This window comes from Sphaerodactylus townsendi, linkage group LG15 (assembly GCF_021028975.2).
Source record: "Sphaerodactylus townsendi isolate TG3544 linkage group LG15, MPM_Stown_v2.3, whole genome shotgun sequence".
NCBI classification, from domain to species: domain Eukaryota; kingdom Metazoa; phylum Chordata; class Lepidosauria; order Squamata; family Sphaerodactylidae; genus Sphaerodactylus; species Sphaerodactylus townsendi.
Window position 1 is genome coordinate 39,549,811 of NC_059439.1, and position 25,064 is coordinate 39,574,874.

The 25,064-nt window shown below is 59.8% G+C and overlaps 1 protein-coding gene across 3 annotated transcripts; it reads left to right on the plus strand.

Moving 5' to 3' along the window:
- Window positions 1-3,280: 3,280 nt before the first annotated feature.
- On the plus strand, window positions 3,281-23,747 carry KIF1C (kinesin family member 1C). 3 transcript variants are annotated; one of them, XM_048516962.1, is made up of 19 exons: window positions 3,281-3,421; window positions 10,171-10,247; window positions 10,445-10,624; window positions 11,645-11,710; window positions 11,817-11,995; window positions 12,244-12,355; window positions 13,440-13,517; window positions 13,636-13,701; window positions 14,475-14,553; window positions 15,435-15,513; window positions 15,661-15,806; window positions 16,568-16,770; window positions 18,536-18,615; window positions 18,776-18,851; window positions 19,779-19,858; window positions 20,000-20,094; window positions 20,437-20,520; window positions 21,492-21,672; window positions 23,641-23,747. In XM_048516962.1, exons 1-19 carry the CDS (start codon window positions 3,316-3,318, stop codon window positions 23,723-23,725), a joined length of 2,052 nt encoding a protein of 683 aa, XP_048372919.1. In that variant the 5' UTR covers window positions 3,281-3,315; the 3' UTR covers window positions 23,726-23,747. The 3 variants fall into 3 exon arrangements, with proteins under 3 accessions (XP_048372919.1, XP_048372920.1, XP_048372921.1); XM_048516963.1 differs by having other exon boundaries at window positions 16,613-16,770; XM_048516964.1 differs by lacking the exons at window positions 20,437-20,520; window positions 21,492-21,672; window positions 23,641-23,747 and adding an exon at window positions 20,205-20,414.
- Window positions 23,748-25,064: the final 1,317 nt, after the last annotated feature.

Below are 25,064 nucleotides of genomic sequence, written 5' to 3' on the forward strand. Positions count from 1 at the left end.
GTGGGGGGGGGGGGGGGTGGGGGGGGGGGGGGGTGGGGGGGGGGGGGGGTGGGGGGGGGGGGGGGTGGGGGGGGGGGGGGGTGGGGGGGGGGGGGGGTGGGGGGGGGGGGGGGTGGGGGGGGGGGGGGGTGGGGGGGGGGGGGGGTGGGGGGGGGGGGGGGTGGGGGGGGGGGGGGGTGGGGGGGGGGGGGGGTGGGGGGGGGGGGGGGTGGGGGGGGGGGGGGGTGGGGGGGGGGGGGGGTGGGGGGGGGGGGGGGTGGGGGGGGGGGGGGGTGGGGGGGGGGGGGGGTGGGGGGGGGGGGGGGTGGGGGGGGGGGGGGGTGGGGGGGGGGGGGGGTGGGGGGGGGGGGGGGTGGGGGGGGGGGGGGGTGGGGGGGGGGGGGGGTGGGGGGGGGGGGGGGTGGGGGGGGGGGGGGGTGGGGGGGGGGGGGGGTGGGGGGGGGGGGGGGTGGGGGGGGGGGGGGGTGGGGGGGGGGGGGGGTGGGGGGGGGGGGGGGTGGGGGGGGGGGGGGGTGGGGGGGGGGGGGGGTGGGGGGGGGGGGGGGTGGGGGGGGGGGGGGGTGGGGGGGGGGGGGGGTGGGGGGGGGGGGGGGTGGGGGGGGGGGGGGGTGGGGGGGGGGGGGGGTGGGGGGGGGGGGGGGTGGGGGGGGGGGGGGGTGGGGGGGGGGGGGGGTGGGGGGGGGGGGGGGTGGGGGGGGGGGGGGGTGGGGGGGGGGGGGGGTGGGGGGGGGGGGGGGTGGGGGGGGGGGGGGGTGGGGGGGGGGGGGGGTGGGGGGGGGGGGGGGTGGGGGGGGGGGGGGGTGGGGGGGGGGGGGGGTGGGGGGGGGGGGGGGTGGGGGGGGGGGGGGGTGGGGGGGGGGGGGGGTGGGGGGGGGGGGGGGTGGGGGGGGGGGGGGGTGGGGGGGGGGGGGGGTGGGGGGGGGGGGGGGTGGGGGGGGGGGGGGGTGGGGGGGGGGGGGGGTGGGGGGGGGGGGGGGTGGGGGGGGGGGGGGGTGGGGGGGGGGGGGGGTGGGGGGGGGGGGGGGTGGGGGGGGGGGGGGGTGGGGGGGGGGGGGGGTGGGGGGGGGGGGGGGTGGGGGGGGGGGGGGGTGGGGGGGGGGGGGGGTGGGGGGGGGGGGGGGTGGGGGGGGGGGGGGGTGGGGGGGGGGGGGGGTGGGGGGGGGGGGGGGTGGGGGGGGGGGGGGGTGGGGGGGGGGGGGGGTGGGGGGGGGGGGGGGTGGGGGGGGGGGGGGGTGGGGGGGGGGGGGGGTGGGGGGGGGGGGGGGTGGGGGGGGGGGGGGGTGGGGGGGGGGGGGGGTGGGGGGGGGGGGGGGTGGGGGGGGGGGGGGGTGGGGGGGGGGGGGGGTGGGGGGGGGGGGGGGTGGGGGGGGGGGGGGGTGGGGGGGGGGGGGGGTGGGGGGGGGGGGGGGTGGGGGGGGGGGGGGGTGGGGGGGGGGGGGGGTGGGGGGGGGGGGGGGTGGGGGGGGGGGGGGGTGGGGGGGGGGGGGGGTGGGGGGGGGGGGGGGTGGGGGGGGGGGGGGGTGGGGGGGGGGGGGGGTGGGGGGGGGGGGGGGTGGGGGGGGGGGGGGGTGGGGGGGGGGGGGGGTGGGGGGGGGGGGGGGTGGGGGGGGGGGGGGGTGGGGGGGGGGGGGGGTGGGGGGGGGGGGGGGTGGGGGGGGGGGGGGGTGGGGGGGGGGGGGGGTGGGGGGGGGGGGGGGTGGGGGGGGGGGGGGGTGGGGGGGGGGGGGGGTGGGGGGGGGGGGGGGTGGGGGGGGGGGGGGGTGGGGGGGGGGGGGGGTGGGGGGGGGGGGGGGTGGGGGGGGGGGGGGGGGGGGGGGGGGGGGGGTCCTGCGGGAGACTCAAAGGGGCTGACCATCTCCTTGCCCTTCCCCCCTCACAACACACACCCTGTGAGGTAGGTGGGGCTGAGAGAGCTCCGAGAAGCTGTGACTAGCCCAAGGTCACCCAGCTGGCGTGTGTGGGAGTGCCCAGGCTAATCTGAATTCCCCAGAGAAGCCTCCACAGCTCAGGCGGCAGAGCGGGGAATCAAACCCGGTTCCTCCAGATTAGATACACGAGCCCTTAACCTCCTACGCCACTGCTGCTCCTTGAATGGTGTGACTCCAGATGTTCTGTGCGAAAGCCAAAACGTTCCTGGCGGCCCCACCTGCACAGCCAGCCGTTCACCTCCACTGTTCCTCTTTCCCTCTCTGGGGTGTGTCCTTCAACCAGGACTAGAGATGAAATGACAACCTGTGCATCCAGGCCCTTCCGCCTCCTTCCCAGAGCCTCACAATCCTTTGTGATGTCCCGAAAGCCAAGTCAGCACACCTCTTGAGACACCTTGCCAGACCTGCCAATCGCTGCTTCTGTTCCCTTCATCAGGGAGTCCCCGACCACCACCACCACGTGACTTTTGGGGTTTTTTGCAGGGGCCATTCCATGGGCTGAACTTAGGCAGCAGTGGCGTAGGAGGTTAAGAGCTCATGTATCTAATCTGGAGGGACCGGGTTTGATTCCCAGCTCTGCCGCCTGAGCTGTGGAGGCTTCTCTGGGGAATTCAGATTAGCCTGTACACTCCCACACACGCCAGCTGGGTGACCTTGGGCTAGTCACAGCTTCTTGGAGCTCTCTCAGCCCCACCTACCTCACAGGGTGTTTGTTGTGAGGGCGGAAGGGCAAGGAGATTGTCAGCCCCTTTGAGTCTCCTGCAGGAGAGAAAGGGGGGATATAAATCCAAACTCCTCCTCCTCCTCCTCCTCCTCTTCCTCCTCCTCTTCTTCTTCTTCTTGTTGTTGTTGTTGTTGTTGTTTGTTTGTTTGTTGTTGTTTGTTGTTGTTTGTTGTTGTTTGTTGTTGTTTGTTGTACATTCTCCAAGGAGGAGGTCTGACTCTGTTGCTCCTGTCCCTCTTCCTTATCCTCACCGACAAGGGAGAGAACTTCAAATCGATTCTGTAGACTCTAACTCCCAGAATGCTCCCCGGTCCCTCTGCTCCTGTGTGTCGCAATCTTCCGCTCGCCCACCTCCTGTGTTTGAGAGCTGCCCCCTCCTCAGAGAGATCCCCCCCCCAGTGTGTTCCCCACCCTGTCCCGTCTGCTCCACTTTGTCCAGGATCCCCTCATTCTGCTGAACAGGTTTTGTGCAGGACCCCCATTGTGTTATGTGCATCCACAGCAAACCCCCTACTCTCTTCCAGTGAGACAGGCTCTCAGCACAGAAACGTTTGTCACTTCACCTGGGGAAATTGTGTCAGATGTTTCACCTGTCTCTCCTCTTCCCTCCCTCCTTCCCCACCAGGTGCTCTCATGGTGAGCCGCCTCTGAATCCGACTCACAATGGCCAGCGCTTCTGTCAAGGTGGCCGTGCGGGTGCGGCCTTTCAACACCCGCGAAACCAGCCGAGATGCCAAATGTGTGATCCAGATGCAGGGAAAAACAACCTGTGAGTTTCCTCCTTGCGCGGGTCTGTTCTCATGGGGACTCAAGGCTGTGTGGACGGGCGTCTGCGTGTAGGAGGGGAGGGAGTGCCAGGAAGGGGTCAGTGATGGACTTGTGGCTTGGAAATCTGGGAAGGCTCCGGCTGGACGGGGAGGCAGGAGAGGAATTTCAGGCCGATCCTCCCGATGTTCAGCCTGTGCAGCGCTGATTACTGAATCAGGGTTGTGACTTAGCGAGGCAGAAGCGTTCGGAAGGTCCCCTGCCAACGCCAGGGATGCCCAGGGGAGGTCTGAGGCCCTGGAGAGCCACTGCCCTTCGGAGGAGAGGGGGCACAAGGGCCTGCCTGGTGAGGACACTGCTGATAGTGGGTGGGTTGGCTGTCATTCCAAACCATGGGCTTCCCTTGGAGGCGCACACCCACCCACCCACACACACACACACACGGCCCCAGGCAGATTGGCCTCCTTCAGTGGAAGGCTGCAATGCCCGGGCATCACACCTCACCTGTTGGGGCGCAGACATGTCCTGTGTGTGTCAGGAGGGGCTGCTTCCCAGCTGTTCCTCCTCCTGATCATGGTGGTGCTTCAGGAGGACCAGAAGGTGCTGGCTGGGAAGAGCTCTAGCCCCTGCCTGCTGCTGGGTAGGCAAGGAATATAGCCCCCCACCCCCATTTCAGGATCCTGAGGCCAGGGGTCTGCAGCCTGCGGCTCTCCAGATGTTCATGGACTACAATTCCCATCAGCCCCTGCCAGCAGGCTCATGGACTACAATTCCCATCAGCCCCTGCCAGCATGCTCATGGGAATTGTAGTCCATGAACATCTGGAGAGCTGCAGGTTGCAGACCCCTGGCCTAGGCATTTCTGCTTATTTATTTTATTTACGTTATTTATGGTCTGCCTTTTAGGGACTGTAAGGTAGATTACACATGTGGTTGTCGTCCCCCCCCCCAGTTTTATCCCCACAATGACCCCATAAGGCAGATCAAGCTGAGGGCACATGACCTGCCCAGGATCATCCAGTTTGCTGCTTGACAGAGTTGGGGGGGGGGTCTCCCACCTCAAAGCTCTAACCTTCACCCGGTTCTGTAGGGTGGGATGGCTGTCTTTTCCCTCCTTTTCTGAGGGCCTGTAAGTCCCAGTTTAGACGCAGCACTCAAGAAGAAAGGCCCAGTTCCAGACAGGTTCTGGCTTTTGCTTCACCGTCTCTGCCCCAGAATGGTGAGGAGGGAAATAAAATTGGCCGGGGGTGGCCCCGAAACGAGTCCCCTTGCAAGGAAAAGAGCCGGTGAGCTGACATCGCTGTGCTGAGGCGTGTCCTAGGGGCACTCTGAGAGGAATTCGTAGGGGCAGGATCCTGCTGGAAGGGGTCTGGTTGGGATGTGCCGCGTCTGGCCGGCGGTGCTGATTTTACAGCTTATCAAAACAGGCCTGAAACAACACCAGTGAAGTTGAATGAATCACGGCTGCCTGGCAGCGGAGAGGAGGTGGGCTTGGCGACTGTTCAGAGTCCCCGGGGTTTTGTGTCAACAGGCCCCCCCCCCTCCGAACCTTGTTCTGCTTCAGAGCCCGCAAAACAGCATGCGTACGAACAACTTTCTCTCTGTAACCTCATTCCTCTTGCTATGAAGGTGTAGCTCTCAAGGGATCGTCTCTTGGAGCAGCAGTGGCGTAGGAGGTTAAGAGCTCGTGTACTCTAATCTGGAGGAACCGGGTTTGATTCCCAGCTCTGCCGCCTGAGCTGTGGAGGCTTATCTGGGGAATTCAGATTAGCCTGGGCACTCCCACACACACCAGCTGGGTGACCTTGGGCTAGTCACAGCTTCTCGGAGCTCTCTCAGCCCCACCTACCTCACAGGGTGTTTGTCGTGAGGGGGGAAGGGAAAGGAGATTGTCAGCCCCTTTGAGTCTCCTGCAGGAGAGAAAGGGGGGGATATAAATCCAAACTCCTCTTCTTCCTCTTCTTCCTCTTCTTCCTCTCCTCCTCCTCCTCCTCCTCTTCTTCTTCTTCTTCTTCTTCTTCTTCCAGAGAAAGGCTTGGGGCTCGTCTGTGGCCTTCTTCCCACCCCACCCCCCACCGCCCAGTTCTTGCAACCCCCCCCCCCCCCCCCGATTTCTTTTTTTCTCTTCTGCTGGGGCTGTGCCGCCTGGCCGGCTCATGAGTTGTTTGTCCTCTTCTATATTTAGCCCTGCAACAGCTGAGAGGCCTTCGCAGGGGGTGCAGCCGTTTCCCACAGAGCTCTCGGAGGCTCCCGGAGTCAGGAAGGGAGGTCTCCGTCCCACCCCCCAGACGCATCATCCCAGATTGCGTCCACCCCAAACCTGCAGCTATGGGAACTATGCCTGGAATGTTTTTCCCTTCCTTGCAGCACAGGCCGGGAAGCTGCGGGTTTCCTCAAAGGCTTAAGGGTGCGGCCGCTGTGTTTGTCTTTCCCTTCTGACACCTTCTGCGTTCAGCAAGGCCAAAGTCACACCTAGCCGTTGCCAACCTCCAGCCAGGCCACTCAGTTTCTCTGGGGCGAATGATTGCTTTGGAAGAAAGGTGGCCTTTACAGTTGCTAAGTATAAAGCCTGAGTCCAGTGGCACCTTTAAGACCAACCAAGCTTCATTCATGATAGAAGCATTAAGAACATAAGAACTAGCCTGCTGGATCAGACCAGAGTCCATCTAGTCCAGCACTCTGCTACTCTCAGTGGCCCACCAGATGCCTTCGGGAGCTCACCTGCAGGATGTGAAAGCAAGGGCCTTCTGCTGCTGCTGCTTCTGAGCACCTGGTCTGCTAAGGCATTTGCAATCTGAGATCAAGGAGGATCAAGACTTCTCCTCCATAAATCTGTCCAAGCCCCTTTTAAAGCTATCCAGGTGAGTGGCCATCACCACCTCCTGTGGCAGCATATTCCAAACACCAATCACACGTTGCGTGAAGAAGTGTTTCCTTTTATTAGTCCTAATTCTTCCCCCTCCCAGCATTTTCAATGGATGCCCCCTGGTTCTAGTATTGTGAGAAAGAGAAAATTTTTTTCTCTCTGTCCACATTTTCTACCCCGTGCATAATTTTATAGACTTCAATCCTATCCCCCCTCAGACGTCTCCTCTCCAAACTAAAGAGTCCCAAACGCTGCAGCCTCTCCTCATAGGGAAGGTGCTCCAGTCCCTCATTCACTCTCCTTCAGTAGCTAAGGATGGTCTGCAGATAGTTCGAGTCAGTTGCCGTCCCGTGGAACCAAGATGAGGCTTCTTGGGCTCAGCTGTTCCCCGCCTGCCCTCCCGCCTGGCTCGGCAGCTTCTGCCCAGGAGGAGCCTGCGTCAGAGCTGCCAGTGGGTTGCCAGCCAATGCGTTGCCGTCTGGCTCCACCGCTTCTGGCTGCCTGCCCAATCCTGCATGAATGGGACGCGTGTCTCCTCATGAAAAGCAGCCCTTCTGCGTGAGCCGGTGGTGTGGGGGAAGCCCACGGCTTAACCCCTGGTGTGCCGCCCGCCTGGGATTGCGGGGGATTGTGAACTGCCCTGGCCCCGTGGGGAGCTCCTGTCAGCTCCTTGCAGAGTGGACCCCCGAGCACCCTCAGCGTCTAGTGGAGTCACCTGCTTGGGCTGTTGCAGGAGGGTTTGCAGAGAACCTGAAGGGTGCAGGGAAAAGCTGGCCTGAGCAAGTCGGCCTTTCCTCCCAGACGGAGATGAAATAGTGTTCCCTGGAGGTTGGCTTCAGCGGCAAAATAAGACAAGAGGCCCCCTTAACTGGGAGCTTTGTTTAAAGTGCCTCTGGGCACATGCAGAGTATACTTCCCTCAACATCAGTTACAGAGCTCTTATTCATTCCATGTCGGTTCAGTGGGTAGCCGTGTTGGTCTGTGGCAGAACACCTAGATTCAGCCCCAGCAGCGCCTCTGAGACCAACAAGATTGTCAGCATTCAAGAGTCAAAACTTGCTCTGTTTGGAAATGGAAGCGTCGACTTGCTGCTGTCCCAGTTGTGAGGGGGGAAAGACCCCCACCTGCTTTTCTGCCAGACTGAGGAGACAGGGCTGACCCCGGTAGACCCACCCTCTGCCAAGCTGCGTGGGGGAGGGGGCATCCAGCCAGTGGCCCAGCAGTCTTTGCATTCTGCCTGACGTTTGTATTCCCCTTAGCAGCCATGCTGGCATGATCTAGTCTAGGGGTCTGCAACTTGTGGCTCTCCAGATGTTCATGGACTACAAATCCCATCAGCCCCTGCCAGCATGGCCAATTGGTTGCAGGTTGCAGACCCTGGATCTAGTCAGAGCTTGGGAGCTAAGCAGGGTTGACCATGCCCAGTATTTGGATGCCAGACCCCCAGGGAAGAGGGGGCCACACGGTCTCTGCTTGTCTTTTGCCCTGCAAACCACATCAGGTGGGATTTCGTGGGTCCCTGTGAGTCAGCTATCACTTGACAGCAAGGACTTTACTTTTACTTGTTTGTGTACCCGACCTTTCTCCTGACGCAGGAAGCAGTGATAACTGCCCGGGCCCTGCGGGACCTTGGTGATTTCCGCAGGGCCTGCAAGACTGAGTTGTTCCACCGGGCTTTTGGAGAAACCAGCCGCTGAGTGTGCCCCCCCCCCCACCAGTTTAGGGGTCCCCAATATCAGCGGGACCCATTATTGGGACTTATGGGTCCTAATACCATCAGGACCCATTACCTCTCCCTCCTCCTTCTAGGGCCAATTGGCCATGCTGACTGGGGCTGATGGGAATTGTAGTCCATAACATCTGGAGTGCCAAAGGTTCACCACCACTATTCTAGGAGGATTAGGTTTAGGTGGGATGCCATCTTAGGATACAACAACTGCTGTTTTTATTATAATCATGGAAGTTTGATTATGATGATTTTATGTGGTTTTATGTTGTACGCCGCCCAGAGCCCTTCGGGGATGGGGCGGTACATTAAATAAAATAAATAAATAAGTAGAGCACCAAAATATTAGTATTAGATTAATACACACTTCAAACAGGTTATTCAAAACATCCAAAGCAGAGAGTTAAGCAGGGAAGTACAATGGTGAAGCCTGCCCCGTGAGCTGTCTTTTAAATAATCCTTCCTTGAGGAAGGAGGGTGGGTGGTGCTCCTGAGCCAGGGAGGCCATTTCACAACTCTGGAGGAGAGGCCCAGAGCCCAGACTGGATCCTTGAGAGCAAGGGGGCCTGTTGCAAGGAGCGCGGGAGCTGCCTAGAGCCAACTGCAGGCAGGCAGGGCTGGTCTGAATGGCCGGCACCCACACCTGAAAGGACCAGGGAGCAGCTGATGGGAAAGATACCAGCCTGCGAACCTGGAGGGCCAATTCCTGAAAAGATGGGGCCGGGGGGCGGGAGAAGGCAGCCTTGTGTGTGAGTCTTGCCCCAGTTTTTCTGGCTGACTTTGGAGCACTCTCTGCATTGCTCAAAGGAAATTCCATTGTGGCTTCGCTGGTGAAACATAAAACACCACCGTCTAGAACGGGAAACCACAAGTGCTTCCTCCCGAAAAGTTTGGCACGGGAAAGTAGGCTTGGCCGTGTCAGCCCCAGGCCTGTGATTTGCACAGTGAGTTAGCCTCGGTTGGCAATTCCTGCTTTACTTGGGTGACCGGCTGTTTGCCTTTGGTCTTCTGTGCAGTCTTAAATAAAAAATAAAAAATAAAACCAGCAGTTCAACCACACTTGATGATAGGGAAGCTCCAGGCTTCAGAAGTGCACAACTTGTTTCAAAACCAAAAAGGAAACAGACTCATTAAGAACATAAGAACTAGCCTGCTGGATCAGACCAGAGTCCATCTAGTCCAGCTCTCTGCTACTCGCAGTGGCCCACCAGGTGCCTTTGGGAGCTCACCTGCAGGATGTGAAAGCAATGGCCTTCTGCTGCTGTTGCTGCTGCTCCCGAGCACCTGGTCTGCTAAGGCATTTGCAATCTGAGATCAAGGAGGATCAAGATGGGTAGCCATAGATTGACTTCTCCATAAATCTGTCCAAGCCCTTTTTAAAGCTATCCAGGTTAGTGGCCATCACCACCTCCTGTGGCAGCATATTCCAAACACCAATCACACGTTGCGTGAAGAAGTGTTTCCTTTTATGAGTCCTAATTCTTCCCCCCAGCATTTTCAAGGGATGCCCCCTGGTTCTAGTATTGTGAGAAAAAATTCTCTGTCCACATTTTCTACCCCATGCATAATTTTATAGGCTTCAATCATATCCCCCCTCAGACGTCTCTTCTCCAAACTAAAGAGTCCCAAACGCTGCAGCCTCTCCTCATAGGGAAGGTGCTCCAATCCTTCAATCATCCTCGTTGCCCTTCTCTGCACTTTTTCTATCTCTTTCTATCTCTTCAATTAGTCAGCACCGCTATTATTAAAATATTGTAGATTTTAGCCTGGTTTTAAAAATATCAACTCAGAAGGTTCTTTATTATAGGTCTGTCTCAACAAAATTGCAACAGAAAACTCTCAATTAAAAGAAAATGCTAAATACTAAGAGATAAAACTACAAAGGGTAGGAGAAATTTAAAACTTATCTTTAAAAGGTGGAGGAGCTCAATGAAGAGCGACCGCTCGGCACCAACTCTCTTCTGTGCAGTCCCTCAGAAGACAACTTGATGAACAAAAGTGGATCTCTCTGTCGCCCCCCCCCCCCCAGCCCCCTCCTGCTCTTCTTGCGCGCGAGACGTTTTGCCCTCCTTGAAACTGCTACCGGAGGGCAGGTTGCCCGGCCGTCCCTTTTCCTCAGGACTCCCTCGTGCTTCTCATCCATTTCGCTCTCCTCTCTGCAGGTATCACCAATCCCAAGCAGGCAAAAGACGCCCCCAAGAATTTCACCTTCGATTATTCCTACTGGTCTCATACTTCTGTGAGTGGGCTGGGCGGGAATGGGGCGGGGGGGGGGGAGTTTTAAAGCCATGTCAGGCCAAGGCCTCAACGGCCCGGCAGCTGACCTGGGGGAGGGCGGGGTTTGTGGGCTGCCCGTGCCCTTGGTGGGTGAGGGGAAATGGCCGCAGTAGCCACCCAGCCCTTGCCCCAGCTGTGACCGCTTCCCCCCCCCCCCAGGAGGAGGACCCCAGTTTTGCCTCCCAGTGGCAAGTCTACAAGGACATCGGAGAGGAGATGCTGCTGCATGCCTTTGAGGGCTACAACGTTTGCATCTTTGCCTATGGGCAGACGGGGGCCGGCAAGTCTTACACCATGATGGGCAAGCAGGAGGCCGACCACCAAGGCATCATCCCTCAGGTACGGGGTGGAGGTGGGGCAGGGGCTGGTAAGGGAGCTGGAGGGCTGCCAGCCGACGTCAGAAGGGAGGCCACCCGGGCCCAGCACGTTGGGCTCCTGTTGGCGATCTGCGGGGGCAGAGGGGTCTCCTTTCTGGGGTCAGTTGTGTTGCTGACTCTGTGGCTCTTCACCTCCTGGGGAGGCATCGCCCATCCTGTTCGGTGTCTTCCAGAGGCACACATGGGGTCTAAAAACGTAAAGCGGATCCTTGCAGCCCGTTAAAGGCTGGCAAGATTCCCCCCTAAGCCTAGGAGAAGCTGGTGCCAGAATCCAGGCCTTCCCGTCTTTATAAAGAGCCAGGTGGATTATATTTTGCTGCCCTAGACTAGGCTGGCGGTCTCACTGGGATCATAAGAACATAAGAACAAGCCAGCTGGATCAGACTAGAGTCCATCTAGTCCAGCTCTCTGCTACTCGCAGTGGCCCACCAGGTGCCTTTGGGAGCTCACGTGCAGGAGGTGAAAGCAAGGGCCTTCTGCTGCTCCTGAGCACCTGGTCTGCTGAGGCATTTGCAATCTCAGATCAAAGAGGATCAAGATTGGTAGCCATAGATCGACTTCTCCTCCATCAATCTGTCCAAGCCCTTTTTAAAGCTATCCAGGCTAGTGGCCATCACCACCTCCTGTGGCAACATATTCCGAACACCAACCATGCGTTGTGTGAAGAAGTGTTTCTTTTTATCAGTCCTAATTCTCTCCCCCCCCCTCCCCCCAGCATTTTCAATGGATGCCCCCTGGTTCTAGTATTGTGAGAAAGAGAGAAAAAATTCGCTCTGTCAACATTTTCTACCCCATGCATAATCAGGCCCCTCTCTAATCCTTGTGGCCCCTGTTGGCTGGATGGGTGGAGTCGGCGGGGTGGTGGTCATCTGTCTGTTTCCTCCGAGGGCATCTGGCCTCTTCTCTCCCTGCTGGCTATGATCTTTGCCCTCCTGCCTTTAGCCCGCCCCCTAGTCTGTTCTCTCTCTCTCTTGTTTTGTAGCTCTGCAAAGATCTTTTTGCTCGCGTGAACGAGAACAGGTGCCCCAACCTCTCCTACTCCGTGGAGGTAAGTGCTAGCCCCACCCCCTCCTCTTGTCCTCAGCCCCCCCCCCCCCCGTGTTTGCGGAGGGCCCTCCCCGTCGCTTCCTCCCCCTGACCTGCCTTTGTCCCAGGTGAGCTACATGGAGATCTACTGTGAGCGCGTCAGGGACCTCCTGAACCCCAAGAGCCGCGGCAACCTGCGCGTGCGGGAGCATCCCATCATGGGGCCCTATGTGGAAGACCTCTCCAAGCTTGCGGTCACCTCCTTTGAAGACATCGCTGACCTCATGGACTGTGGCAATAAAGCCAGGTTGGTTCCTTTGATGGGCCCTCCAGGAAGCTGTGTTTGTGCCCAGGGGTTTGTGGGGTTCCCATTTGGAGCGTTCAAGATCAGCAATAAGGACATGGATCCGGCGGCCTCCGCTGCTTCCTTAGGCCTACACTAGGAGGAGGCTGATGCGCAAGGCTGTCCCTCGTATGAGACGTGGAGGCCCCCGTGGCTAGACGGGGCTAGGGGGTGCGTGTCTCATGCCAGTGTGTGCCCACGCTTTTCTCCAGGACTGTGGCTGCCACGAACATGAACGAAACAAGCAGCCGCTCCCACGCCGTGTTCACCATTGTCTTCACGCAGCACCGCCACGATGAGCTCACGGACCTGGACACGGAGAAGGTGAGGGGTCGAGGCAGTCGGGCAGGGAGAGCCACGCACTGCCCTCTGGGCAGGAACTCTCCAACTGAGCACCGCCCTGGCTATTGCTGCCTGCTGCTTGACAGGCTGGGGCACTCCGGTCCAGGGCCTTCCAGTGACGACACCCAGCGAGTCAGAGGCTGGAGGTTGGGTTTTGACTGGCAAGCCCCAGATCTTCCTTTGTCCCTGTGGTCTTCAGCCAGAGGCCGGCTCTGTGTCTACATGGGACTTTTTGTGAGCAGCAGTGGCGTAGGAGGTTAAGAGCTCGTGTATCTAACCTGGAGGAACCGGGTTTGATTCCCAGCTCTGCCACCTGAGTTGTGGAGGCTTCTCTGGGGAATTCAGGTTAGCCTGTGCACTCCCACACATGCCAGCTGGGTGACCTCGGGCTAATCACAGCTTCTCGGAGCTCTCTCAGCCCCACCCACCTCACAGGGTGTTTGTTGTGAGGAGGAAGGGCAAGGAGATTGTCAGCCCCTTTGAGTCTCCTGCAGGAGAGAAAGGGGGGATATAAATCCAAACTCTTCTTCTTCTTCTAGATGGACAGGCGTAGCAGGTTGAGTGTTGGGCCCAAGGTGTGGGAGACGTCAAGTCCCTACTGAGGCACGAGGCCTGCTGGGCGACCTAGGGCCAGGGATTTTCTCTCCCTGACCTACCTTACAGGGAAGTTGTGAGGATTACATGGAAGAAGGCGAGAAGCTGCGCTGACCATCCTGAGCGCTTTGGAAGAAAGATAGGGAAACTGCGCTTAAAGAATCCTGTTCTTCTTCCAAGAATCTCCGGATGGCGCGCATGGTTCAGCTGCCCCCATTTTACCCTCTCAGCAACCCTGTCAGGTAGGCTAGGCTGAGAGAGAGTGACTGGCCCAAAGTCGCCCAGCGAGCTTCCATAGCAGAGCGGTAGTTTGAATGACCTCTTCGCCAGGCCTAGTGGCCAGCGACTGGGGCGCGACTGGCCTCTTTGGTTCCTGCTGGTGCTCAGACTGGGCAGGCGGGTCCTGATCCCGGGTAGAGATTGTCTCATACAATTGGGGGGGGGGGCTCCCCCTCCCCCTTCTTTCTTCCAGGTCAGCAAGATCAGCCTGGTTGACTTGGCAGGGAGCGAACGGGCAGATTCTTCTGGAGCAAAAGGCATGCGGTTGAAGGTGAGCTGACACCTGCAGGATCGAGGGGGGCATATTGGGGACAGTGGGGAGTCAGGTGCCTGCCTGTATGTGGGGCAGGTGAGCTGTAATCTCCTCCCCCCCTCCATTTTTTTTCCAGGAAGGTGCCAATATTAACAAATCCCTGACCACCCTGGGCAAAGTTATCTCGGCGCTGGCAGAGTTGGTAAGCAGTGGCCTTTTGGGTCTGGTTCCGCCTTGCTCGGTTGGGCAAAAGGGGCTGTGTGTTCAGGGACTCTGCAGCAGCAGCAGCGGCGGCAGAACTGTGAGGGTGGACCTCACGGGAAGATGAGGGAAAGAGGTGGGGCCAATCCCAGCCTCCTAGGCACAAAACTCTGCAGTTTGGAGAGATGCTGCAGAAAAGCATTTCTAGAAGTAGTTGCTAGCTGGTGGACCAGAAGTGTCTGACATAGCATTGGGGGGGGGGGGGGGTTTTTGTATCTCTTCCACCCCCAGGAAGGAGGCCTCCCCTCTTTGCTTCCTTCATGACTCTGACCTGCCTCAAAAAGGGGGGCTGGGCTGGGCTGGGCTGGGCTGGCCGGATGGGCACATGTGCCTGATTTTGGGCTGTTCCTTAAGAACATAAGAACATAAGAACAAGCCAGCTGGATCAGACCAGAGTCCATCTAGTCCAACACTCTGCTACTCGCAGTGGCCCACCAGGTGCCTTTGGGAGCTCACCTGCAGGAGGTGAAAGCAATGGCCTTCTGCTGCTGCTGCTCCTGAGCACCTGGTCTGCTAAGGCCTTTGCAATCTCAGATCAAGGAGGATCAAGATTGGTAGCCATAGATCGACTTCTCCATAAATCTTGGCTCTGTCCTTTGGGTTGTGACCCGGGGTGGGGTGTTCTGCCAGGTCTTTCTTTCCAGCTCAGCTGGGTTCTGGGAGGGGGGGGTCCGTGGCTGCCTGCGCATCTCTCCCCTCTTTCTATCCTGCCAGCAAAGCAACAAGAAGAAGAAGTCCGACTTCATTCCCTACCGGGACTCGGTGCTCACGTGGCTGCTAAAAGAGAACTTGGGTGAGTGGGGTGAGGGCGATCTGGGTGGGGGTGGAGACTAGAAACGTGAGCGGGGTGGGGAGGTTGACATTTGGGCAGCTCAGGGTACAGGGGGATGCCTGGGGGTAGACACACGGAGAGAGAACCCCTTCCCCTCTCAAAATGGGGGCACCCAGTGAGAATGCTTGTCCCAAGTTCTGACGTAGGGGGTGGAGAGAGAAGTGTGGTGGTCAGTCCTGGATGGGTGGAAGAAGGCCCGTGTCCTTGAGGGGGGGGAGGTTCTGGTCTGTACCTCCAAGCCCCCTGCTTGATCAGGAATGGAGGTTTGTTGCTCCCTCTGTTCTGGCTGGAAAGAGCCTGAACACAGCTTTAAAAGGGGCTTGGACAGAATTGTGGAGGAGAAGTCGATCTGTGGCTCCCAATCTTGATCCTCCTTGATCTCAGATTGCAAATGCCTTAGCAGACCAGGTGCTCAGGAGCAGCAGCAGCAGAAGGCCATTGTTTTCACATCCTGCACGTGAGCTCCCAAAGGCACCTGGTGGGCCACTGCTGGACTAGATGGACTCTGGTCTGATCCAGGAGGCTCGTTCTTGTGTTCTTAACAAGGCCAAGAAGCGAGGACCGGGGTGCATTTTCCTGTCTTGACTGCCCCACTTGTGCAGCCTTCGGGGACAGGCTGTGTGGCTCAGTGGTCAAGTCTGTGCTGGGCAGGCAGAAAGATCCCCGGCAGCATCCCCAGTTAAAAGGACCAGGCAGGAGGGGAAATGAAAAGGCGTCTCTCTGCCTGAGACTCTGGAGAGCGGCTGCCAGTCTGAGTGGGCAACACTGTCCTTGCAGAACTGGGGGGGGGGGGGTTCTGGTTCGTGTCACGGCTCCAGTCTCTTGTCTTGTCTGCCGCTCAGGAGGCAATTCCCGCACGGCCATGATCGCTGCCCTCAGCCCGGCTGACATTAATTACGAGGAGACGCTGAGCACCCTCCGGTGAGCCGGGGAAAGGGGCAACGGTGGGAGTGAAGGACCGGCCCCCCTGAGCTGGGGGTGGGCGGTGGGTGGGGCTGGCAGTTGGGCTTGATGTGATGTCTCCCAGCCCGTGACGCCTCTCCTCTGGGCCGCCTTGTTCTCTCGCAGCTACGCTGACCGGGCCAAGCAGATCCGCTGCAACGCAATCATCAACGAGGACCCCAACGCCCGGCTCATCCGCGAGCTCAAGGAGGAAGTGGCGAGGCTGCGCGACCTCCTCTCTGCCCAGGGCTTATCGGCGGCCACCTTTGTTGGTACGAGTGGACAGCAAGCAGGCCCCACCCACAGAAGCCTCCCCTCTTGCTTTGTATGGCCCAGGCTGAGGGTGGACCGCTGGGCACAAGGGGGGGGGGGCATTTTCAGTGACAGCTTCCCAGTTTTGGAAGAGCTCCCCCAGGGAGGCATGCCCGGCCCCTTCGCTTGTGATCTTCAGGAGGCAGCGGAAGATGGTATATTTTGGACAACTCTTGACTGATTTGGTGGCGTAGGAGGTTAAGAGCTCGTGTGTCTAATCTGGAGGAACCGGGTTTGATTCCCAGCTCTGCCGCCTGAGCTGTGGAGGCTTCTCTGGGGAATTCAGATTAGCCCGTGCACTCCCACACACGCCAGCTGGGTGACCTTGGGCCAGTCACAGCTTCTCGGAGCTCTCTCAGCCCCACCCACCTCACAGGGTGTTTGTTGTGAGGGGGGAAGGGCAAGGAGATTGTCAGCCCCTTTGAATCTCCTGCAGGAGAGAAAGGGGGGGATATAAATCCAAACTACTACCACTACTACTACCACTACTACTACCACTACTACCACTACTACTACTACTACTTCTTCTTCTTCTTCTTCTTCTTCTTCTTCTTCTTCTTCTTCTTCTTCTTTATTTATTGGAAGTAATAGTAGCACCAAGCCTTTATTGGCGTATAGTATTGGAAGCAGTCCTCACTGAGATCTCAAACTGTTGCCTTCTAATGGTTTTATAATTGTTGCTGGCTTCGGTTTTTTTCAAGCGAGTGCCTTCTTGCCCCAGGTGGATGGGCGAAGGGTGCAGCTTTGGACTTGGTGTGCGTTTCAGGTTCGAAGCCCGACGACCCAGGAGGGGGGTCCAGCCTTTCCACCTCCCCTTTCGCACCCATGTCCGAATCACCCCTCGCCCTCAATGGGGACTCGGAGCCTTACTCCTGCATGGAGGAGCAGATTATCTGCACGGAGGAGGCCATGGAGAGGCTGCAGGTGAGACCCTCTCGGGGGTGGGGCGTGTGTGTGCGTGGGGTGGTCGTTGGCCATCAAGGGCCGTGCCCAGTGGTCCTTCTGGAGAGCAGAAGAGCATCTCCCCCACGTTCCCCTCTTTGGAAAAGAAGAGGGCAGAAGGCTCCTTTGGTTGAGAAGTGGACAGGACAGAGATCAGGGGATTTGGTTGACCTCGTTTCCCAGAATGAAGGGTGCTGTTTTATAGATGCCCCATGAGCTTCTAGCTGGGCTGGAGTCCCTGGGCTGGAGTCCCTACCTGGGGCTTCTCCAGCAGCTGGAGTCTGTGGGATCTCCTGTTTGGTGCAGCACCTGCTGTCCAGCAGAGCAGCGATTCAGTTGCCCCCGAGGGCACAGAAGTAGTCCCAGGAACAGGCCTTGCCCTTCCCAGTTAGACGGGCTCTGCTGAGACAGAGGAACTCTCTGCCGGTCAGGGCGGACACCGTGGAGCTTGATGGGTTGCATTGGCAATGGAAGCAGCAGTGGCATAGGAGGTTAAGAGCTTGTGTATCTAATCTGGAGGAACCGGGTTTGATTCCCAGCTCTGCCGCCTGAGCTGTGGAGGAATTCAGATTAGCCTGTACACTCCCACACACGCCAGCTGGGTGACCTTGGGCTAGTCACAGCTTCTCGGAGCTCTCTCAGCCCCACCCACCTCACAGGGTGTTTGTGGTGAGGGGGGAAGGGCAAGGAGATTGTCAGCCCCTTTGAGTCTCCTGCAGGAGAGAAAGGGGGGATATAAATCCAAACTCCTCCTCTTCTTCTTCTTCTTCATCAGCACAGAGAACCTTTCTGCTTTCTTGTAAGCGACAAAAGATGGCGGCTCAGCAGCCTCTGTGGAAGTTCTCTCAGGAGGCCAGCCACTCCCACCCCAGGGCTTTTTTTGAATTGCAGGCCAGGCTACCTGCCTTACGCTAATCCCCTGCCAACATGATGCTGGCAGGGGATGATGGGAACTGTAGTCTATAACATCTGGAGGGCCTGTGCGACTAATCCCTCTGCAGCTGCCTGGAGGCAGGTCCTTCCCATGGCCCCTCTAGCCCCAGAGAGAGGCTGGGCAAGGCAAGGCCTTTCCTGGCGGCAGCTGCAGGTTGACCCAGGGCTCATCTGCCCACCAGGCAGAGACTCAGCCACTCAATCCCCGTGGCCACGTGGTCACTCAACCCCTTCTTTTTAGAAGTGATTTGTTTATGTCATTGATGGCGAACCTATGGCACGGGTGCCAGAGGTGGCACTCGGAGCCCTCTCTGTGGGCACGCGCGCACAGAGTTCGTCATGTGGGGGGCGGAAAATCTCCCCCCACACACACATCTAGGCTGGCCTGGGCCACTAAGCATGATGTGCGCACACCACGGTGAGCAAGGAGGACTCGGCTGGCAGGCCTGGTGCCTGTGCTCCAGGTGGCTGCTGCCCAGGGGGGGGCGGGGGCAGAGGAGGCAGAGATGCTAGAGAGGCACAGAGCGGTGCGTGCGGGACTTGCTGGAGGCTAGAGCAGGCTGGCCCCTGCTTGAGCGGGTGGGGCAGAGGAAGAGGGAGCCAACCGGTTTTTTCTAAACGAAAACTTCAGCATTCTGGTTAAATGGCCGGGTTGGCACTTTGAGATAAATAACTGGGGTTTGGGTAGCAATTTGGACACTCGGTCTCAAAAAGGTTCGCCATCACTGGTTTATGTGGCTGAAAGGATTTGGTGGTGAATGTGGGATGGTGCTCCCAAGAGGAAGTCATCCTGGGTTACTTCTTGCCCTCGTAGGAGACAGAAAAGATCATTGCTGAGCTCAACGAAACATGGGAGGAGAAACTGCGCAAGACGGAGGCGATCCGGACGGAAAGGTGGGTGCCGCTGTCTGATTGCAAACCATGTCCTGTACGCCAGGGATTGCTTTGCAGAAGGGAACATCTCTGGGGCAGCCCGTGTCCTCTCCGGAGGTGCTTTTCTCTGAGTCTCCCTTCTGAATGAAGCCCGTGGGGCCTCTGCTGTCTTTCCCCACAGAGAGGCTCTCCTGGCAGAGATGGGTGTGGCTCTCCGGGAGGACGGGGGCACCGTGGGAGTCTTCTCTCCCAAGAAGGTAAGCACGTGTAATGGGGGGCACTCCCAGGGGGCCAGCCGCAGCTGCTTTCCCGAGGCCGGGGAGGGGCTAAAATATTCCCTATTCATCTTGGACACCCCAAGGTGGCTCCGATGCAGTGAGAGATCCTATACATTTAGCCGGCTTTAGGAATAGGTCAGTTTGTCAAAAGTTAAGTCAAAAGTCCAGGGCTACTTCAAAGGCTCATAACAGCATTTTTATTTCCAGGTGAGCTTTCATGAGCCACAGCTGAAGATCCATGAAAGCTTACCTGGAAATAAATATTGTCACTCTGATGCCACCCTCACTGGACAGGGGTTTTGCTGCGACAACCTGGCGTGGCCGCCCCTTTGCAGTCCGTTTGTCGGAGGCCTTTGTAAAGGCAGTTGAGAAGGGTCTTTGTGGTGGTGGCCCCAGAGCCACAGTTGCTCCCTTTGCTGGGTGTTCTAACTCTGTGGTTAAAAGTGGGAGGAGTGTGCACGCACGCACGCACGCGCTCGCGCACACACACACACACACACACACACACACACACACACACAGAGGGGATCGGGCCGCCTGCAGAGGCCACTCTGCTCCTGTCTTGCACTATAGCAGCAGTGGCGTAGGAGGTTAAGAACTCGTGTATCTAATCTGGAGGAACCGGGTTTGATTCCCAGCTCTGCCACCTGAGCTGTGGAGGCTTATCTGGGGAATTCAGATTAACCTGCACACTCCCACGCACGCCAGCTGGGTGACCTTGGGCTAGTCACAGCTTCTCGGAGCTCTCTCAGCCCCACCCACCTCACAGGGTGTTTGTTGTGAGGGGGGAAGGGCAAGGAGATTGTCAGCCCCTTTGAGTCTCCTGCAGGAGAGAAAGGGGGGATATAAATCCAAACTCGTCTATATTCCCTCCTTGCTTCCCGTTTGGTCTTGTGGCTCATGCAGACTCCACACCTGGTTAACCTGAATGAAGATCCCCTGATGTCCGAGTGCCTCCTTTATCACGTCAAGGATGGCGTCACACGGTGAGAACCACTGGCCTGGGCGGGGTGGGGAGGATGGGGGCCCCTCGCAGCCGCCTCGGTTGCTCCCTCCCTCCCTCTCCCCCTTAACTCTCCCCCCGTTCGCCAGCCCCCCTCTGGACCTGTTTTGTTTTCCTTCTGCAGAGTTGGACAGGAGAACGTGGACATCAAACTGACGGGGCAGTTCATCAAGGAGCAGCACTGCCTCTTCCGCAGCGTCACCACGGAGTCCGGAGAAGGTGGGCTGGGGACCCTGGGGGTCCGGGGGGGCCTGATTCTGGAGTGTCTCTAACCATGGCTCTAGAATAATGACTTTTCCTCTCCCGTCTCTTGTGCTTGCGCGGAGCAGAGGGGCCTGACTTCAGGGGAGTGCGCCAGCAGGTATCAGGTGGTGGGTGGGTCCCGGCAGGGCCTGGGGGGCCGTTGCCGGACTCCTCCTTCCTGCTTCCACTTCTGTCTGGGATGGGGCAGGCGGAGTGTGCTTAGCTCCAGGGCAAAGGCCGAGGAGGCGCGAGTGATTTCGGTGCCAGAGGGCCTTCCAGAGAGTAGCAGTGTTGATCTCTTCCCCCCTCCCCTTTCAGTGGTTGTTACGCTGGAGCCGTGTGAGGGTGCAGAGAGCTACGTCAACGGGAAGCAGGTGACGGAGCCGCTGGTGCTGAAGTCAGGTAGGCTGATCAGGGCCTGGGGGAAGCTGGGCCCTCAGCCTTGGATGCCTGGCATTGGACCAGGGCTGTATTTTGCCCTCAAGGGTCTGAGCTGATAGGTGGGCCCATGTCAAAGGAAGGCCCCTGGACACTCCTTGGGAGAGCCTTTAGCTTTACTAACTGGCCCACCAGCTCTGCCAGGGGGCAGTGAGGCAGCTCCTGAGGTGGCAGAGTGCGGGGCACCCTCGGAGGCAGCAGCGGGACAGGCAGGCAGACAGACTCACAGGAAGCCTGAGAAACTCTGGTTCACTTAACGGGGGCCTGGGTCACAGAACCCCTCATTGGGTCGTCTGCTGTGATAGTTGGGAGCTGCCGCCTCTGGGCCAGCCCTTGCCTGCTGGGACCTGATGGGGCGATTCGCCGAAAGGACTGATGGCCTCTGATAAGCATAAGCATTTTATTGTCATTGTGGACGCACAACGAAATGTACAGCAGCATTCCTCGATGCACACAATTCCAGACTCATACCCCATCCTCACTTTCCCCTTCCTCCACCCATCCCTACACAGCCCCAAACACATCAACACGAAGCCGCGGAGTTCAGCATCGCCACAGCTCTAGAGTAGAAGCTGTCTCTAAGCCTCTTTGTCCTAGTTTTGATAGACCTGCATCGTCTGCCGGATGGTAACAGTTCAAAAAGAGGGTGTGCCGGATGAGACGGGTCTCTCAGAATATTTTGGGCTTTCTTTAGGCTTCGGGAATTATAGAGTTCTTCCAAGGAGGGGAGAGGGCAGCCAATAATCCTCTGTGCAGTAGTGATCACCCTTTGGAGCGCCTTCCTATCTGCCACTGTGCAACTGGAGAACCATACACAGATGCAGTAGGTTAAGACACTCTCTGTAGCACAGCGGTAAAAGGACGCCAGGAGTTTTCCATTCGGTTATTGTTTCCTTAAAAGTCTCAGATAGTACAGTCTTTGGTTGCATCTCCAGGGAACCGCATTGTGATGGGCAAGAACCACGTTTTCCGCTTCAACCACCCGGAGCAGGCGCGGATGGAGAGGGAGCGGAACCCGCCCCTGGAGAGCCAGCCGGAGTCCGTGGACTGGAACTTTGCACAGCGGGAGCTGCTGGAGAAACAGGGCATCGACATCAAGCTGGAGATGGAAAAGAGGCAAGTGGGGGGGGGGGGGGATGACAGCTGCAGGCCAGGAGGGGGAGGGCCTTCCGAACAGCAGAACGTGGGCATCCAGGTTGCAGTACCAATGAAAGCAACAGGTTGGCGAAACCCCAAGAAAAAACTGCCCAATGCAAGGAATAAGTGCAAAACAATAATTTGTAATAACAATATTCCTGGGTTACAGACAATAATAAGAGTCAATATCCTTATAGCTTTACAACGTACAAATATACAGGTAAACGTAAGAATGCTGGAATTAAATGGTATTATTCTGTATCAACTGGATATATCCAGACGTCTTATTATTTCATTCAATCACATATAGTCTACGTATGGTGAAGCGGTAATATGCTCACCACACCACCAAAGAACGCCGGAGTGTATTCAAAGTGTCCGCCGCCAAATGTTTTCCAACGTATAGCGTATGAAGGCAACAAGTCCAAAGTCGCAGCGTTCAAGATGTGATAGGAACGACATGCAGTACCAAACGCATGCGCGCTTAGATTGCGTTTTCGCAGCTCTTCTTCAGTGCACATTTGCTGCAATAATACCCCAACGAGGATCCAGGTTGCTGGCCTTGGGTGAAGTTAACCCGGGCTCGTGCCAGGAAGCCCAAGAACACAGACTCTTGAAGGCTCCTCGCCTAGCCCCGTTGGGAGGGTGAGGGGAGGTGCCCCTTTCTGCCTTGGAAAGGGGTGCTCCCACTGACCTCCATATTTTTTGTCCTCTGTGGACCCGCTCGTGAGATGGGCACACTGACTATTGTGGAGAAAATGGCCTTCCTCAGAACGGGGCTTGTGAGGAGCGAGGAGGCAGCTGGGGTAGCGATTTGAGTGTTGGGCTAGGGTCAGGGACGCTCAGGCTCGAAGCATGCTGGGGGACTCTGGTCCCGTCTCCCACTCTCGGACTACTCTACCTCGCAGGGTGGTGGTTGTGCGAATAAAACAGAAAGGAGAACAATTAAGCCACTTTGGGTAGGGAACCTGAGGCATAGATGAAGTAAACAGCGTGGGACCGTGGTTAAGAGCAAGCGCACTCTAATCCGGTGAACTGGAGTTGATTCCCCGCTCTTCCACATGAAGCCTGCTGGGTGACCTTGAACTAGTCACAGTTCTCTCAGGACTCTCTCAGCCCCACCTGCCTCACAGGGTGTCTCCTGTGGGGAGAGGAAGGGAACGGAGTTAGAAGGAGAAGGAGGGGGAGTAGGAGTAGGAGTTTGGATTTATATCCCCCCTTTCTCTCCTGTAGGAGACTCAAAGGGGTTTACAATCTCCTTGTCCTTCCCCCCCTCACAACAAACACCCTGTGTATTAGGTGGGTGGGGCTGAGAGAGCTCCGAGAAGCTGTGACTAGACCAAGGTCACCCAGCTGGCGTGTGTGGGAGTGCACAGCCTAATCTGAATTCCCCAGATAAGCCTCCACAGCTCAGGCAGCAGAGCGGGGAATCAATCCCAGTTCCTCCAGATTAGAATGCACCTGCTCTTAACCACTGCGCCACTGGTCTTGTTTGTGAGCCGCTCTTTTCTTTCTAAATAAATAAAGGAGCTTTTCTGGTATTCCTGTAGTTTGGAAAACTTTTAGGCTGCTTTTCTACCCTCAAGGTTAAAATAGTTCAGCAGTTCAAATGAAAACTGTGTCGGCCGTCTAAAATGAGCTATCCACAAACACACAAGAAAGAGCCTGCTGGATCAGACCAGAGTCCTCCTAGTCCAGCAGTCTCTGCTACTCGCAGTGGCCCACCAGGTGCCTCCTCGGCCTCCTCCCCATTTCAGGCCACATAGAAGAGAAGCAGGGCCTGGCGGAGGCCTGAGGACAGCCCCGTCTCACTCTCTGGGGCAGGGGTTCTGCCGATGACCCCGCTCCGCAGCCCTCACCTTCTGCTAGGGCTGCTTCCTGTCCGGCACCTGCCTGGTGGGCCTGCCTTACCTCACTTCCTGTTTGTGCTCATTTCCCCTGTTTTAGACTCCAAGACCTGGAGAGCCAGTATCGGCGGGAGAAGGAAGAGGCCGACCTTCTTCTGGAGCAGCAGAGACTGGTATGGGGGTGAGGGGGGGCTGGTCTCTGTTCCTTGGGAAGGGCGGGCGGGGGGTGTTCATTGTGCACCTCAGAGCGGCCACTTCTGACCATCATTCTACAAGGGAGCCGATGGGCCCAAATTACGGCAGCTCCAGTTTGCAGTCCCAGCTGTGCCCGATCAAACTGATAGTCTTGTCAAGCTGAGGAGTCCCTAAACCCGTGGTGGTGAACCTTTGGCACTCCAGATGTTATGGACTACAGTTCCCATCAGCCCCTGCCAGCATGGCCAGTTGGCCATGCTGGCAGGGGCTATGGGAATTGTAGTCCATAACATCTGGAGTGCCAATGGGGGGTGGGGGGGGGGGGGGGTGGGGGGGGGGGGGGGTGGGGGGGGGGGGGGGTGGGGGGGGGGGGGGGTGGGGGGGGGGGGGGGTGGGGGGGGGGGGGGGTGGGGGGGGGGGGGGGTGGGGGGGGGGGGGGGTGGGGGGGGGGGGGGGTGGGGGGGGGGGGGGGTGGGGGGGGGGGGGGGTGGGGGGGGGGGGGGGTGGGGGGGGGGGGGGGTGGGGGGGGGGGGGGGTGGGGGGGGGGGGGGGTGGGGGGGGGGGGGGGTGGGGGGGGGGGGGGGTGGGGGGGGGGGGGGGTGGGGGGGGGGGGGGGTGGGGGGGGGGGGGGGTGGGGGGGGGGGGGGGTGGGGGGGGGGGGGGGTGGGGGGGGGGGGGGGTGGGGGGGGGGGGGGGTGGGGGGGGGGGGGGGTGGGGGGGGGGGGGGGTGGGGGGGGGGGGGGGTGGGGGGGGGGGGGGGTGGGGGGGGGGGGGGGTGGGGGGGGGGGGGGGTGGGGGGGGGGGGGGGTGGGGGGGGGGGGGGGTGGGGGGGGGGGGGGGTGGGGGGGGGGGGGGGTGGGGGGGGGGGGGGGTGGGGGGGGGGGGGGGTGGGGGGGGGGGGGGGTGGGGGGGGGGGGGGGTGGGGGGGGGGGGGGGTGGGGGGGGGGGGGGGTGGGGGGGGGGGGGGGTGGGGGGGGGGGGGGGTGGGGGGGGGGGGGGGTGGGGGGGGGGGGGGGTGGGGGGGGGGGGGGGTGGGGGGGGGGGGGGGTGGGGGGGGGGGGGGGTGGGGGGGGGGGGGGGTGGGGGGGGGGGGGGGTGGGGGGGGGGGGGGGTGGGGGGGGGGGGGGGTGGGGGGGGGGGGGGGTGGGGGGGGGGGGGGGTGGGGGGGGGGGGGGGTGGGGGGGGGGGGGGGTGGGGGGGGGGGGGGGTGGGGGGGGGGGGGGGTGGGGGGGGGGGGGGGTGGGGGGGGGGGGGGGTGGGGGGGGGGGGGGGTGGGGGGGGGGGGGGGTGGGGGGGGGGGGGGGTGGGGGGGGGGGGGGGTGGGGGGGG